This window comes from Pollicipes pollicipes, unplaced genomic scaffold (assembly GCF_011947565.3).
Source record: "Pollicipes pollicipes isolate AB1234 unplaced genomic scaffold, Ppol_2.1 Scaffold_7262;HRSCAF=8765_pilon_pilon_pilon, whole genome shotgun sequence".
In the NCBI taxonomy this organism is placed as follows: Eukaryota; Metazoa; Arthropoda; class Thecostraca; order Pollicipedomorpha; family Pollicipedidae; genus Pollicipes; species Pollicipes pollicipes.
In genome coordinates this window covers 16281199-16295550 of record NW_023597055.1, presented here as the reverse complement: position 1 = coordinate 16295550, position 14352 = coordinate 16281199, and the positions used below count along the sequence as shown (strand labels likewise).

The 14352-nt window shown below is 50.2% G+C and overlaps 1 protein-coding gene across 2 annotated transcripts; it reads right to left on the bottom strand.

Annotated features, from left to right (window-relative positions):
• Positions 1 to 584: 584 nt before the first annotated feature.
• On the bottom strand, positions 585 to 4688 carry LOC119113364 (BLOC-1-related complex subunit 7-like). Of its 2 annotated transcripts, none has more exons than XM_037237678.1 (3): positions 3977 to 4074; positions 2503 to 2682; positions 585 to 1643 (listed from the first exon to the last, which is right to left on the bottom strand). In XM_037237678.1, exons 1-3 carry the CDS (start codon positions 4061 to 4063, stop codon positions 1500 to 1502), a joined length of 411 nt encoding a protein of 136 aa, XP_037093573.1. In that variant the 5' UTR covers positions 4064 to 4074; the 3' UTR covers positions 585 to 1499. The 2 variants fall into 2 exon arrangements, with proteins under 2 accessions (XP_037093573.1, XP_037093574.1); XM_037237679.1 differs by lacking the exon at positions 3977 to 4074 and adding an exon at positions 4667 to 4688 and having other exon boundaries at positions 587 to 1643.
• Positions 4689 to 14352: the final 9664 nt, after the last annotated feature.

Genomic DNA, 14352 nt, shown 5'->3' with positions numbered 1-14352 from the left:
CATAGCATATGAGGCCAGTGCCGCGTATGACCCACCCGTCCCACTTGTTTGATGTTTATCTCCATTTTCCCGAGGTTTCATTCAGCGCAGCATCGACCGTTATTGGCAAGGATCACAACTGCTATTTAAAAAATGTAATGCCAGTTTCTGGCGTTTTACTTTATTTCTTACCTTGTCTAACCGTGGTATCAATAACTTTTCACATTCATCACTTTAGCACGTTTGCCAAGGTTACATGCACAATTCAGGTACTGACATGCTCCTTGGAGTCGTCATAACCGAAATCAGCATAGTATTTAGTTCATTACTAAATTGAGTAAATGCTATGTAATAAATACTAAAACTGTGACACCAAATAATAAATCATACAAAACAACATACCTCAATACTAATTAAATCAAAACCAATGTTTATGTAAATCAACAATTCGTCGAAATCAACATAGTATTTAATCAAGCAGTTATTCATGTAACGTCGTTTGGGGTTTGCTGACACATTCCACACCCATTTCCACCCATTCCACATGCCATTTCGCGTCGAGGCCCTTCATGTAAAATGCTGAGGAAAAATGGTGTGCCGTAGCTCATGTCAGCCGCACGGCTATTGGCAAACAACCCGCAGTGGACACTACCAATAATGTTTGGCCGCCAGCACAAAAAGGGTCAATGAATAACGCTCTTAACTAGCAACGGCCGCGTTTATTATCAACCAATTCCGCCTAATTTCCTGTCTACCCAGACGAGCAGCCCAGTCAGACGCCGACGGGTACGGAGACGGAGGAGGTGCCATGACCGGTTCACGCGCACAGTCCGGCTCGCAACACTGCCAGCGGACAGCAGGCGCACACCACAGACGCGAGCCACGAAGTGTGGCCACCTTCCAGATGAGAACACCGACAGCGGCTAGCACTGTGGCCAGATCCAGCTGCAGGCCTGACGAGGGTCTGCAGGTACACTGAGTGGTCATGACCAGGTACCTGACGTCATGACCTGGTACCAGGCCGTCGCGTCAGGCACGGGTCTCAACAAACATGACGCATGCCAAGTATATGTTGCACTGAATGAACACGAGCCGCCTGCGAGCGCGACTCGCAAATTCAAACTACCTGATAGAATCCGTGGTGACCATCCGGGCATGTGACACCACTGCTGTCGTCCAAAGGCAAAATCCCATACGCTAATTTTTGGTAATTTTGAGTGTTTTATGTCGTCTGATTCGTCAACTAATGCTGAATTCGGTTATTTGAACTGTGAGCTGAAGTTTTCGCAAACTTTTAGCCCTTTCTTTTAGGTAAGAATTTGTGAAAATTTCAACAACAGCAACTTCAACAACTGGCTTGAATATCCGAATTCAGCATGAGAAGACGAATCAGATGGCATAAAAAACGCAAATTGGCCAGCAATGGACATATGGGGTTTTACCTTTGGACGGCAGACTGACCAGCTACGGATCATGACCGAACAGAGAACACCCGCAACCGACAGGCACGCCTGCGAGCCTCAGGGCTCCATAGAGCGCGCCTGGTCCCTGAGAGACGGCACGTGGTGGGCGGAGCGGGCGATCGACTCCCACTGATAGCCCAGGTGGGTCGCCAGGATCCGCAGCTTCTGCACGTTGCCGCAGGTGCGGTCGATCGCCGACTCCTGCGCGAGAGGACGCCAGTTGTAGGATATCGGCCCCACGCAGATCTTTTGAGGCGAGGTGGTGTGAAAGTGGTCAACTGAACTGGCAGCCGCCACCGCCCCTCTGACTGAATGTGGCACAAACTCAAAACCAGCCGCTAAACTAGTGCCAAAACACGTGACATCATCCAACCCGAAGACATCTTCCAGACGGTAGAGTCTTCAACCAGAGGGTACCACTTCACGAAGAGTTCAACGCGGGTCGCGAGCCTGAGTTCTCGCTAGTATCAGCAATGTCGCGCAAGATCGCTGCGTTATTGACTAATGTAACGCTTCCCATGTGGAAGAACGCGCTCGATGGTTTGTTTCCAGTCACATCCTGCTGGGTGAAATGAGAGACTGTATGAGCGCCTCGTCCAAATCTTGACATTTAGAAAACTATGCGACTTGAGACTGACACTCCGCAATGGACGCGGCAAGCCATACATTTGCACATTGTGAGAGATCTGCGACACACTCACATTCTACGCTTCTGTTGCATTACTCAAGCCGGGTGCGTGCGTGCGTGCGTGCGTGCGTGCGTGCGTGCGTGCGTGCGTACGTGTGTTCTGTGCGCGGGCAAACCATGAGCTGCAAGCCTATGTGCCCATGTTATACCAAACAGTCAGGAGGCCGAATTGCACAAGCCAACACGATGTAAAAAAAGACACACAGGCAATCGCAAACACGCAGAGACGTGCGTGCTCACGCCCGGAAGCAAGTACGACACAAGAGTGCACGCACGCACGTGCCACAAAAGCCGGTCGTTCGGCATGACTGCCGATGTCCGCGGGCCAAGGGGAGAGGGCAGCCGCAGCGGCCGCCCTCAGCTGTACGGCACCTGGGCGGCGAGAGAGCGCGCCGCGCCGACCAGCAGCTCCTGGGAGCGGGAGCCGCGCACTGCTTGGCGGCACACCGAGCCGCACGCGTCCACGTTGACCGCCACCCGCTCCACCAGCCGGGTGCGCGACTCAGCGAACAGCGACCGGGCGCTGCTGCTGGAGGCTGAGGCCATTGGCTGCTGAAATGGAGCATGTGGCCCATCACAGGCAGGTTACAAGGCCTGTGCATTGAGTAATGGAGCCTGCTTTTGTAGTTCAGTCAGAGAGCCTGCAGCTAAACCCACTTATAGTGGGGTAAGTTCCAGTCACAAGGTGTGCTCACCTTCCGCCCTAACTGGAGTAGTCTGTGGTATGTGGCAGATGCTGCCCATGATGATGATAAGGTCAAGGGCTGGATCAAATGTGTAGAACATTGTGCCATAATCAAAACTTGACCAATGAACTGCAACTCCCTGATCAGATGGTGGGGTCATCAACAACACAAGAACTGCTTCGCACGTCTGATCCCACAAATCCATTGAATTATATCGCTTAATCCTGATGTAACTAACAATGCTAAGAGACTGATGTGTTTTTCATCTGTTCACACTTAAGCACTTCGTAGTTTGATGATGACCACTGATGGTAAGTTGAATGGCAGAGGTCGTCAAACAAGTGACCTCTGACAAGGCCTGTGTGTGACATGAGTGACATTTATTATGAGTACCAACTGGTTTTGAGTACGCATATATAAACACAGCGCTTATGAAATCTTTAGGCTCAATTTGATGTACTCCCATGACCAAGAGTACAAAAGCTTTATCTTCAAATATATAAAATATCTACCTACAAGTTAAGGTAAGTAGAAAATGGTACATGGTTTTCAAAATGCTACTGCTCTTAACTTTGCTTATTTGAGGACATGACCTAGATTAAAACAAACATTGTGCCCACCTTTATTTCAAGTTCAAGAGATTGTTGTGTAACTGCAAGACAAAAATAAACAAACCCTTGGAATTAGAACTTTGCAGGGTGAACCTACCAACAACCATTTTTGTGATTTGCAGGTCTGGGGCATGCTTCCTAACTCCATTATCTATGTCTCACTTGTAACCTTAACACAGAAGGATACTGCCTGAATGCGACACATATGTAGGATTCAAAACACTCAAGTATTTGTGCCTCAGCACAGCACTTTGATCTACAATGCTATAGCTGAACTGGTATGACCAGTGTAGGCATTGTGTTCCTTAAAAAAGCCTGAATCAACAAGTCCAATACCCAAAACATAGAGCATTGATATCAATAAATGCAATACACATTTATTAACAATTTTGAAACCTTCATTGGGCACCATTTGCCATATAACAACATGGGGTTTCCCAGTCATGGTATACATTGCTACCTAATGTTAAAAGAGCGCTGTACATCAATCATCGTTCTCAAGGAGAGCATATCATAAATAATCGTAAAACAGCTCATCTAAACTCTTACCTTAGAATTTAAATCACTACGGCGGCGGACATCCGAGCGCTGCATACGCTCATCACCGTCGGCGCCGGTTGTCACATTACTGGGCATCAAGAACTATAAAAATCTACGGCGGGGGTACAAACGTAAGGTAACTTCCGTAGCTCGTAGATTGGTCGACATGGGGGGGGGGGGGAATACGACGTCATTGGGTGGGAAATGAAAAGCAAAATGAGAATATGGTGACTAAACAGAACTCCATACTGCGGTACATATATATGGCACGAAACATGGACGCTAATGGGACACTGGGGTGAAGGAGATAGGGTGGGGAGGTTAGAATAGGTTAGGCTAGGCTATGTTCTGGACTATTCTGCTCTGTATGTTTCATAAACGTACCTAGACGCGATAAAAAACGTACTTCGTTATATTTTTATTTCTACCTTGGCCCCGTACATGTTGTATAATTCTTGATGGACAGAAATATAGTGACCACACGACGATGACGCAGCAACTGAGCTGGAAGTCGAGACGGTGGGGCGTGTGGGGCGCTCGGGGGCTTGCTATCGTAATTATTAAAATTCGAAGATAGGAGCATAAATCTACATATTTTATGGTTATTTATGTCATGTTCTACCTTAAACACGACGAGTGATGTACAGTGCTCTTTTTTATTGTTAGGTACCAATGTATACTTATACCATTTCCCCTCACCGCTGTCACCCGCCCACTTCCCAGCGACGCAGCCACCGACACATTTAATACCAAGGCCAACCTTACGCTTACGGTTCGGCTGTCTTCCAGCTGATTGTTCGATGGCGTCACAAAACCTCAGCCAACCTGGTTACATGCGCAGGAGCGGATCCAGCATCCTGGCAAGGGAATGCTAATTATTCCTGTAACGCCCCTCCCCCCCCCGAGACTTGGCGCCCCAGAGAGCCTCACAAACACGACTTGTGACCAGCCCATTTCCATATTCTTATGTTGCGATCGGGAAACTATTTTCCACTGCACATGGTGGAGGACTGAACATGGTAGCAGCTAGTATGCACATTGACCTATATAAGGCTTTCGTGTTTGATCGCCCGTTATCCCCATAGGCAGATCAAGCGATAGGGGCAAAAGTATGCCTCATCTCCCTGCAGCTCCCCCACCCCCACCCCATCCCCCCCCCTCCAATCACCGGGCGAAATTGGCCATTCAGGTATGTATGAGCAATCCCCACCCCTGTCGCCGATCAAGAACGCGTGAACTGCCCGCTCCCCGTAAACAAAATGTAACGACTGGGCGACCTCTGGTTATCAGAAATTCATTTTGAGCATTATGTTGTGAGAACGGTTTGTGGCCGAGCAATTGCCTCAGTAAAGGGTATAGATGTCGCTGTTATTCCTTTTTGAGTGTGCTGACTGATAATCATTTCCGCTAGGCTCCGACGTGAGTTTCTGGCCGACTTCAGTTCCGTGCTGTTCCGGCTGCAGACAGCATCAGGCGAACCGGTACTGCAGACGCGACGGCTCACCCCGGCCCTGGGTCTCTGTCTCGTGACGCAGACCGTCATGGACGTCAGTGAGGCCCTGCTGGAGGAGGGGTTCGTCTATGTACTGGCATACAAGATGTCCCAAGACCATCTAGAGCTGCTGTTCTGCCGGATCCGACGTATGGGCGTCTTCAACAACCCAAACGTGGCCCAACTGCAACATGCCATGCGCAGACTCATACTGCACAACTTCATATCGCCATCTGCCACCGGGAGCTGCATGTCACGGGATGATGGTGACGACGGCCTGCTCCAGATCCGTCGTCCAAAACGGCACCGACCGGCGCTCAGCGAGAGTGACCCCATGCCGGCGGTCGTGTAGCATCTCCTCACGACGGAGGACGCCGGCTCGGGGTTCGTTGACAACTGTGCTGGCTACATCTCCGGCTCCGTGTGCCGCAAGCTGATGGAAACGAGCGCGATCGGGTGTGGTGAGTGCACTGGTGCACTTCTGTGCAACGGGGACGACCCTCCGTCGCATGAAGTGATGGGTCTCGTAAAAGTGCGGGACGACGGCGGACTGCTCATCCCGTCGGCGTCGACGCACGCGATCGTCACGGCAGCTGAGCGGCATTTGACCGCTTTGCATAAGTGTGGTAGGATGGACCGAGCGAAACTGTCACTGAGTATCCAGTGCAGTGTGCTGGCGCAGTTAATGACTGAACGCAGCCACGAACTGTTCCCTGGTGTGGAAGACCACATGCTCGAGCCGCGAGCGGATGAGTGCCATGCTGTGGTAATGGTAAAGCGGATCGTGGTCAGGTATCTGCGTGTCCGCCTCCATGCCTATGGACAAAATGCTACTGTGAGTGGAATGCTCCGTACCCATGTGAGGCACAACCTGTGCAAGCAGGTGCTCTTTGCACACCAGTAGTCAAATACATCAGTCAATACCTGTGCTGGTAACCGCAAACAGATTTACTAGTTACATAGTTTTGGAGCTGTAAGGTGCGTTGACATGCAAGTCCTGTACATTTGCATTGTTAGCAGTACGGTGTACATACTCTGAACAACATAATACACTATGAGCGGTTTTGGGACTGTAATGTGTGTCGACGTGTAAGTCCTGTGCATTAACGTTGTCAATAGTACGGTGTACATATTTTGAATAACATGATATACTATGCGCATATCTCGGTGCCTACACAGCTCGCAGGAGTACCGAGCCGACGGTGCTGGACATAGCTTATATTCTTGTAACGTACCAAATCGAAACATAAGCTCTGGTCTTATCTGAGTGTGGATGGGGACAGGCCTACTCTCTCACGCAGGTGAACAGCATGCATGCAGTGCATACAAAGGGATAACCATAGCCTGAACTCCAACAACCCACCGGGGCAGTTACTTCGCCCATATACAAAGACGTAAGAATGTCCTCCGTCTCCCAACAGGCTGATGCAAATGATGACATTGGCGTCAGTCGAAGTGCCTCCTGCGAAAAGATTTGCCCTTTCCAACGATTTTGGGCCGTCGATCCGACCTGGGGGAACCCAACTGTCGAATACATTTTAAGCTGGATACAGTTGGCTAACATTCATGGCAATTATCTTGCTCGGCTTTGCTTCTGACTATCTCAAGCCGAAGCCACAAGCCAGGAGAGGGTGATGCAACTGGCCCGGCCCCTCTGCCCGCTGGAATGTTGCAAAGGACCACATCCGGATAAGGGTTAAGAACAACTGTTTCCAGCGTTATCGTTATGGCATCTTTTCTGTCTTAGAAGGACTATCTGTTTTTTCTGAGACCAGATATTACCCTGCCTTCCCCCCCCCCCCCCACACACTTTTGCTACGACACAAAATTGCAAAATCAGTATGCCTAGATCAGTCTGTCAAGCCGCTACCCATGCCCTTGAAGCAGCCTTTGCTGTGCCGTACTGCGTAAAATTGATGTCTTAAACAGCCCCAGAATTTTCAAGGCCCTCGCTCCCATCATTTCCCAAGCACACGCCTCCAAAGGTCGCCCATCCGCCATAGGATTATCATTGCAAAGCTAACTCTTGCCCCTCTCCGCGCGGTGGCGCTAGTGTCGCAAGACGGGAACAACCGGCCAGTCGCCGCGCCAATGGGAGTAGGATGTCTAGACTTGTATAGGTAAATGAGTATGCACATAGGTACATGCCATGCGCTTTTTCTAGACTGATAAATATTGCCATGTTGAGCTAAGAATTTCGAGGAAAACATGGCAAATGGCGCAATTTGACCGCTAAATGCTACCAAAGTTGGACAAAACATAACTCAAGTGACTGGCCGTGACGCACAACGAAACCAGCAGAAAGCCTCATTTACGAGGTCGCTGACCCTGCAGTTTATCACTAACGACGGCAGTAACTTGTACATGCATGCTATCGCAATGACTCAAATGACAGTGCATGCCGTGGATGTTAAAACGCCTGCGGTTGCAGACAAAAGTGGTGCAGCCAGCAGTGAAATTCGTTGATTTTTGGCATGATGCACTTCTTGATGGTTGTTAATGTTTCGCCGCTGCGATGCGGGGCACGCCTGCCGTTCGTGGTGGGTATTGCGCCCACAAGCGGGAAGGACCGCGGGTGCCGTCCTTCGTGTATGGTGTAATTCAAACCAAGTGATATGACTCGGGCGATGCATGCATGCTGGTTCCACAGATGCAACAATTTAGGGATATTTCATATGTTGCGCCGCTGGCACGCGATATTGCCTTGCATTCAAATGTAAAAATCAACCGGATTGCGAGGCCCCTGTAAAGAAATACACCCAAATTTACAAAACCACCAAGGGAAAACCGCACCCTCGTGTACCGCAAACGTTTCCATCAGTAATTGTTTGGTCAAAACAGACCCAGCCAGATATATCTGGGGGCGCCCGCGGTTTTGTGTTGGTGAAGACGTAGTTTTACTGTTGCTGTCCTTGAATGTATTTATTACGTACAATGTTCTGCGTATGTCAAAAACGTGGCATAAATGACTTGTTCCAAACAAGGATATGCCTGGTCTCCTTCTTAATATTTCCAACCCTTGGCCATTCAAGTGTAAAGCATAATCGTCAGTTCAATGAACATTTTTTTGCGGCACCGAAGCGTAATTACCTCACTGCATAACATATTTTATGTATACATATTCAGCGGTAAACTTATGTGCTTCACACCGCACCTATGCGCTTATCGTTTGTACGAATTTTATTACGGATATATACAACTACCATTGCTGTTGGCCTACACATTAATCTGGCCAATGGCGGTTGATCTCGCTGTAAGTATTGCCCAATGCAAGGTGTATATTTATTTTTGGCTTGTTATCAGTACCCATCTACAGTTATCAAAATACAAAACGTGCGGGCCTAAGAGGGATTGACCTTCCTCATTGGCTGCACTGACCTGGACCGATCTCCTGGATTTGATCGAGGGGATGCAAAGACGCTGTGATCAAGGGCACCCCCAGAGTTACGTTAAAAGGGGGCACCGCGGTTAACAAATAGACTCTGCTGGTGGAGACACAGCAGGGAACACAACAGCTGAGACAGCATCCCCTAAATCACGCCAAAAAATGATCCACAGAGCAAGCCCCCTTCATTTTGGGAGTTTAAGTTGCCCTTATTTTCTTGTGTTGAACTCCTTTGACCCAAAGAAAAGCCAGAACCTACTAGAAGATACGGCCATACGTGCGTTTAGAAGCCACTCAAAACCCCAAGGAACCCCAAAATCAACAAGGAATCAAATGACTGCATCGAACAAACTGCAGGCGCTATTTCTTACACAACGATTCCTTCGGCCCTTTCTATCAAACAATGACGGTCAGGGGTGTTGCCGGATCTTATCGGGGTTTTACGGATAGATTGTGGGATTCGTGGATTAAAGGGAGTCTTCCACTTTTGGATGGGGGTTTTCAACCGAAATAACCAGATTGAAGACCTTTTGATGTGGCCCACGGCCGTGCCCCTTTTAAGACCTCACCCCCTCTAACTACTGAGCTTAAAGGCTGCAAACGTGTGGGAGAGTAATCTGGATGAGTATTCGAAGGCCACCTTGGTGTTCCTGGCGTCATAGTGATGTCATTCAAACCGTGCCATTGAATAAGGCATGCGGTGATCAAGCCAAGAAAATGTGATGGTGGAGTCATGCATGTCTGGCGTTCGTGAGTGCGATCTCCATGTAAAATGGCCTTTACTTGGCTCTTAATCGGTGTTGCGCAAAGGTACGATGACATAATCAAGCAATGACACAGCAGCTTATTTACTCAACAGAGAAATTAAATCGCCTGGAACAGTCGCTAAAACTTTAAAGTTTAACAACAGTTATAAGCGAGTTTGTTTCAGCATATCTGATGCTTACTTCAATACCATCAAATGCAGCATTCCATTTAAACGACAATGTACTTCGAAACCAGGCCAAATACTTGCAATGATATGTTAAACCCTTGTTCGCCAGGGGAACTGCAATCACTCTTTAGAACTGCGAGTGCCTATGGTTTCAACCATAGGCACTCGCAGTGCGCTCGCAGGCAAAAGAACGACACTTCTGCGCGGCAGTCTCCATGTGCAGCGTGGCGTCGGCCCTGCACCCTGCACCCTACGGCGGTCAGAAGGCGGACGAAACGACCGCGTGTCGTAAACTGGTACCTTTGAACGCCTTATGACGTCTGTTCGTTACGTGTCTAACGTATCCCGAGCCGTAGATTTCACCTGCGGAATGCTCAGATGGGCACTTCACAGAGCAGCACGTGCGGCATCACGAGCTCATGACGCAGTGGCGTAATCTCTATCGCACGTGCTGCTGCAATTGCTTATTCTGATCAGGTAATCGCGTTGCAAATCCGCAGGTGAAGCGTCTTAGTCAGGAGCTAAGTAATCCTTTCACCCCAGCTCAGGGTCCGTAGCGACTGGCATTCTGGCGATAACAGGACCGTGGGTCCATTTACGGATCCCTCCCGGAGGCACCCAGAGGATGTATCATACACCGCGCCGGTCCCCTCCGTGATGTGACATGCCCCTCTGACAGGGCCATCTGCTCTGGATCGACGTAAGGCCCTCACTGTCCCGGTCCCCTCCGTGATGTCACATGCCTCTCTGACAGGGCCATCTGCTCTGGATTGACGCAGGGCCCTCACTGTCCCGGTCCCCTCCGTGATGTCACATGCCTCTCTGACAGGGCCATCTGCTCTGGATTGACGTAAGGCCCTCACTGTCCCGGTCCCCTCCGTGATGTCACATGCCTCTCTGACAGGGCCATCTGCTCTGGATTGACGCAGGGCCCTCACTGTCCCGGTCCCCTCCGTGATGTCACATGCCTCTCTGACAGGGCCATCTGCTCTGGATCGACGTAAGGCCCTCACTGTCCCGGTCCCCTCCGTGATGTGACATGCCCCTCTGACAGGGCCATCTGCTCTGGATCGACGTAAGGCCCTCACTGTCCCAGTCCCCTCCGTGATGTCACATGCCTCTCTGACAGGGGCATCTGCTCTGGATCGACGTAAGGCCCTCACTGTCCCGGTCCCCTCCGTGATGTCACATGCCTCTCTGACAGGGCCATCTGCTCTGGATCGACGTAAGGCCCTCACTGTCCCGGTCTCCTCCGTGATGTCACATGCCTCTCTGACAGGGGCATCTGCTCTGGATCGACGTAAGGCCCTCACTGTCCCGGTCCCCTCCGTGATGTCACATGCCTCTCTGACAGGGGCATCTGCTCTGGATCGACGTAAGGCCCTCACTGTCCCCGTCCCCTCCGTGATGTGACATGCCCCTCTGACAGGGGCATCTGCTCTGGATTGACGCAGGGCCCTCACTGTCCCGGTCCCCTCCGTGATGTCACATGCCTCTCTGACAGGGGCATCTGCTCTGGATCGACGTAAGGCCCTCACTGTCCCAGTCCCCTCCGTGATGTCACATGCCTCTCTGACAGGGCCATCTGCTCTGGATCGACGTAAGGCCCTCACTGTCCCGGTCCCCTCCGTGATGTCACATGCCTCTCTGACAGGGGCATCTGCTCTGGATCGACGTAAGGCCCTCACTGTCCCAGTCCCCTCCGTGATGTCACATGCCTCTCTGACAGGGGCATCTGCTCTGGATCGACGTAAGGCCCTCACTGTCCCCGTCCCCTCCGTGATGTGACATGCCCCTCTGACAGGGGCATCTGCTCTGGATTGACGCAGGGCCCTCACTGTCCCGGTCCCCTCCGTGATGTCACATGCCTCTCTGACAGGGGCATCTGCTCTGGATCGACGTAAGGCCCTCACTGTCCCGGTCCCCTCCGTGATGTCACATGCCTCTCTGACAGGGGCATCTGCTCTGGATCGATGCAGGGCCCTCACTGTCCCAGTCCCCTCCGTGATGTCACATGCCTCTCTGACAGGGGCATCTGCTCTGGATCGACACAGGACCCTCACTGTCCCAGTCCCCTCCGTGATGTGACATGCCCCTCTGACAGGGGCATCTGCTCTGGATTGACGCAGGGCCCTCACTGTCCCAGTCCCCTCCGTGATGTGACATGCCCCTCTGACAGGGGCATCTGCTCTGGATTGACGCAGGGCCCTCACTGTCCCGGTCCCCTCCGTGATGTGACATGCCCCTCTGACAGGGGCATCTGCTCTGGATCGACACAGGACCCTCACTGTCCCGGTCCCCTCCGTGATGTGACATGCCCCTCTGACAGGGGTATCTGCTCTGGATCGACACAGGACCCTCACTGTCCCAGTCCCCTCCGTGATGTGACATGCCCCTCTGACAGGGGTATCTGCTCTGGATCGACACAGGACCCTCACTGTCCCAGTCCCCTCCGTGATGTGACATGCCCCTCTGACAGGGGCATCTGCTCTGGATTGACGCAGGGCCCTCACTGTCCCAGTCCCCTCCGTGATGTCACATGCCCCTCTGACAGGGGCATCTGCCCTGGATCGATACAGGGCCCTCACTGAAACAAAAGGATCTCTCCCCGGCACAGGGAGTCTTTTAACTGGGACCTTGACATCAATTCGGCTTGGCGGCCCCTTGTTGAAACGGTCCAGATTGCCCCTCGATTGTTATTAAGGCCTGTAAATGCAAGTATAATTAGTTGGAAATCGTGATGACTACTACGCATATGTGTGTACCTGAAATGTGTTTTGCATATGTGCCTTTGATGCAATGCCGTGTGATTTGTGTTTCGAGTGTCCTTTTTAACATGCGTCCCCTCTTAACCTTACCGACTCGACACTCAGAATAACCATTTTACGGTGGTGAGTGCTTAAAACGGCAATACAATGCACAAGCACATACATACATACTTACATACAATATACAACAACAATATCATCCAGCCCGCAAAATGGAGCAATCTGAACAAATCATCACTGGTGGGAGGTAAGACCCAAGGATGAAACCGGGGCTGGCTTTTTGAAACATTGTGAGAAGACAGTAATATAACAATGAGTGGGATTATGTCATATTGGGGACTTCAAGCTACCTTGGACGCGAGTTGGGTAGCTGATGAAAGTATATGCACTGAATTGGCAAAGCGGTTTTGGAAAAACTGCCCCAGCTGCTGCAAGGAACGGATACCTTGTGTCTAAGAATGTCACAGAAATACGCATACCACATATCATGCCACATCGATTGATGAGGGTTTGAAGAATAATCCGAGGATGTCCCGGGCATGACATTGTGCGCAATTACAACAACCACGTTCTGGCTACTTCGTGACCTGTAGCAACATCCAAGGTCACCAAATTAAACAAATTCAACGAAAGCGTGCGTTCTGCATCGATTGGTGAAGGTTTCATGAAAATCGGTTCAGTAGTTGCTGAGAGTGGTTGTCGGTAGCATGCCATGCCGCGTTGAAGCCGTTTCTGATCTGTAAGACGACCTGAGGTGACTATGTTGGTAAAGCAGAGGCAATCACAAATTTGAAATTGACTGGTAAAGGTTTTGATGTCAGTGGTCGTGAAGTTTTCTAATATTGGGTTGGCAAAAGTATGTATTACGTTTCGATAGTTCACTGACCTGTGACCAAAACCTGAGACCCAAGGTCACAAAATTCAAAAGTTGGTAGCAAATCGCATGTGGCGAGTGCATTGGTAAATATTTGGATGATGTTGATTCAGTAGTTAGATTGGCTCAGTAGCAGCTATTGGGTCAATAACCCTAACAATTCTAAAGAAGTACACGGCCTTGAACTGCAGGGAATAATCATGAAACTAACTCTCGGCTCAAAACCCCACACAAATGTAATAGTCCCTTTCATATACCCACTCCGTTATCTACGTGGGCATCAAAACAAAGTTACGTGATTCGCTCTTGATCCCGCCCATTGATGCCCCTTTGGTTCCGTCTCTCACTTGCTGAACTGTTACTGCATTTGACAGTAACGCAACGAAAAAGGGAGATTTATTGAAAAATGCATTTTCTTCGACTCTGGGATGACCTGAGGGTGAAGTTTCCTCCAGCGAGGACATGCGTTCGAATTGCTACAAATGTATGGTAGAGTTTTTGCTTGGATGAAAAGTTCATGCAGGCAAGTTTTTGAAGAGATTATGGAGAGCGCCAAGTAGCGGTTAGAACACTAGTTCAATGCCTTGATGAAATGGCAGTTGGCAACCAGATTCAGCTAACCTGAAGAACGAAGCAACTCCAACATCGACGATGAAGGAGAATTAACCAGCATATCAGCACGCAGCGGAAAGAAAGCCAGCGAAGGAGCAGGAAACCGGGCAAGCCAACTAACTGACAGTGAGCATACAGAGACGAGTGCAACAAATCGCGTTTTCGATCTGTCAGCCGTGTCGCTGTTCTTTAGTGGCGTCAGCTTACTTTCAAAACGCCCGAAATTTACCATGACAAACGCTATTTATAAGGCCGTTCTGCAAAAAGTCAAAGCCGGGGTGACGCGTTAAGCTGATGGAAAATGGTGGCAACACTTATCT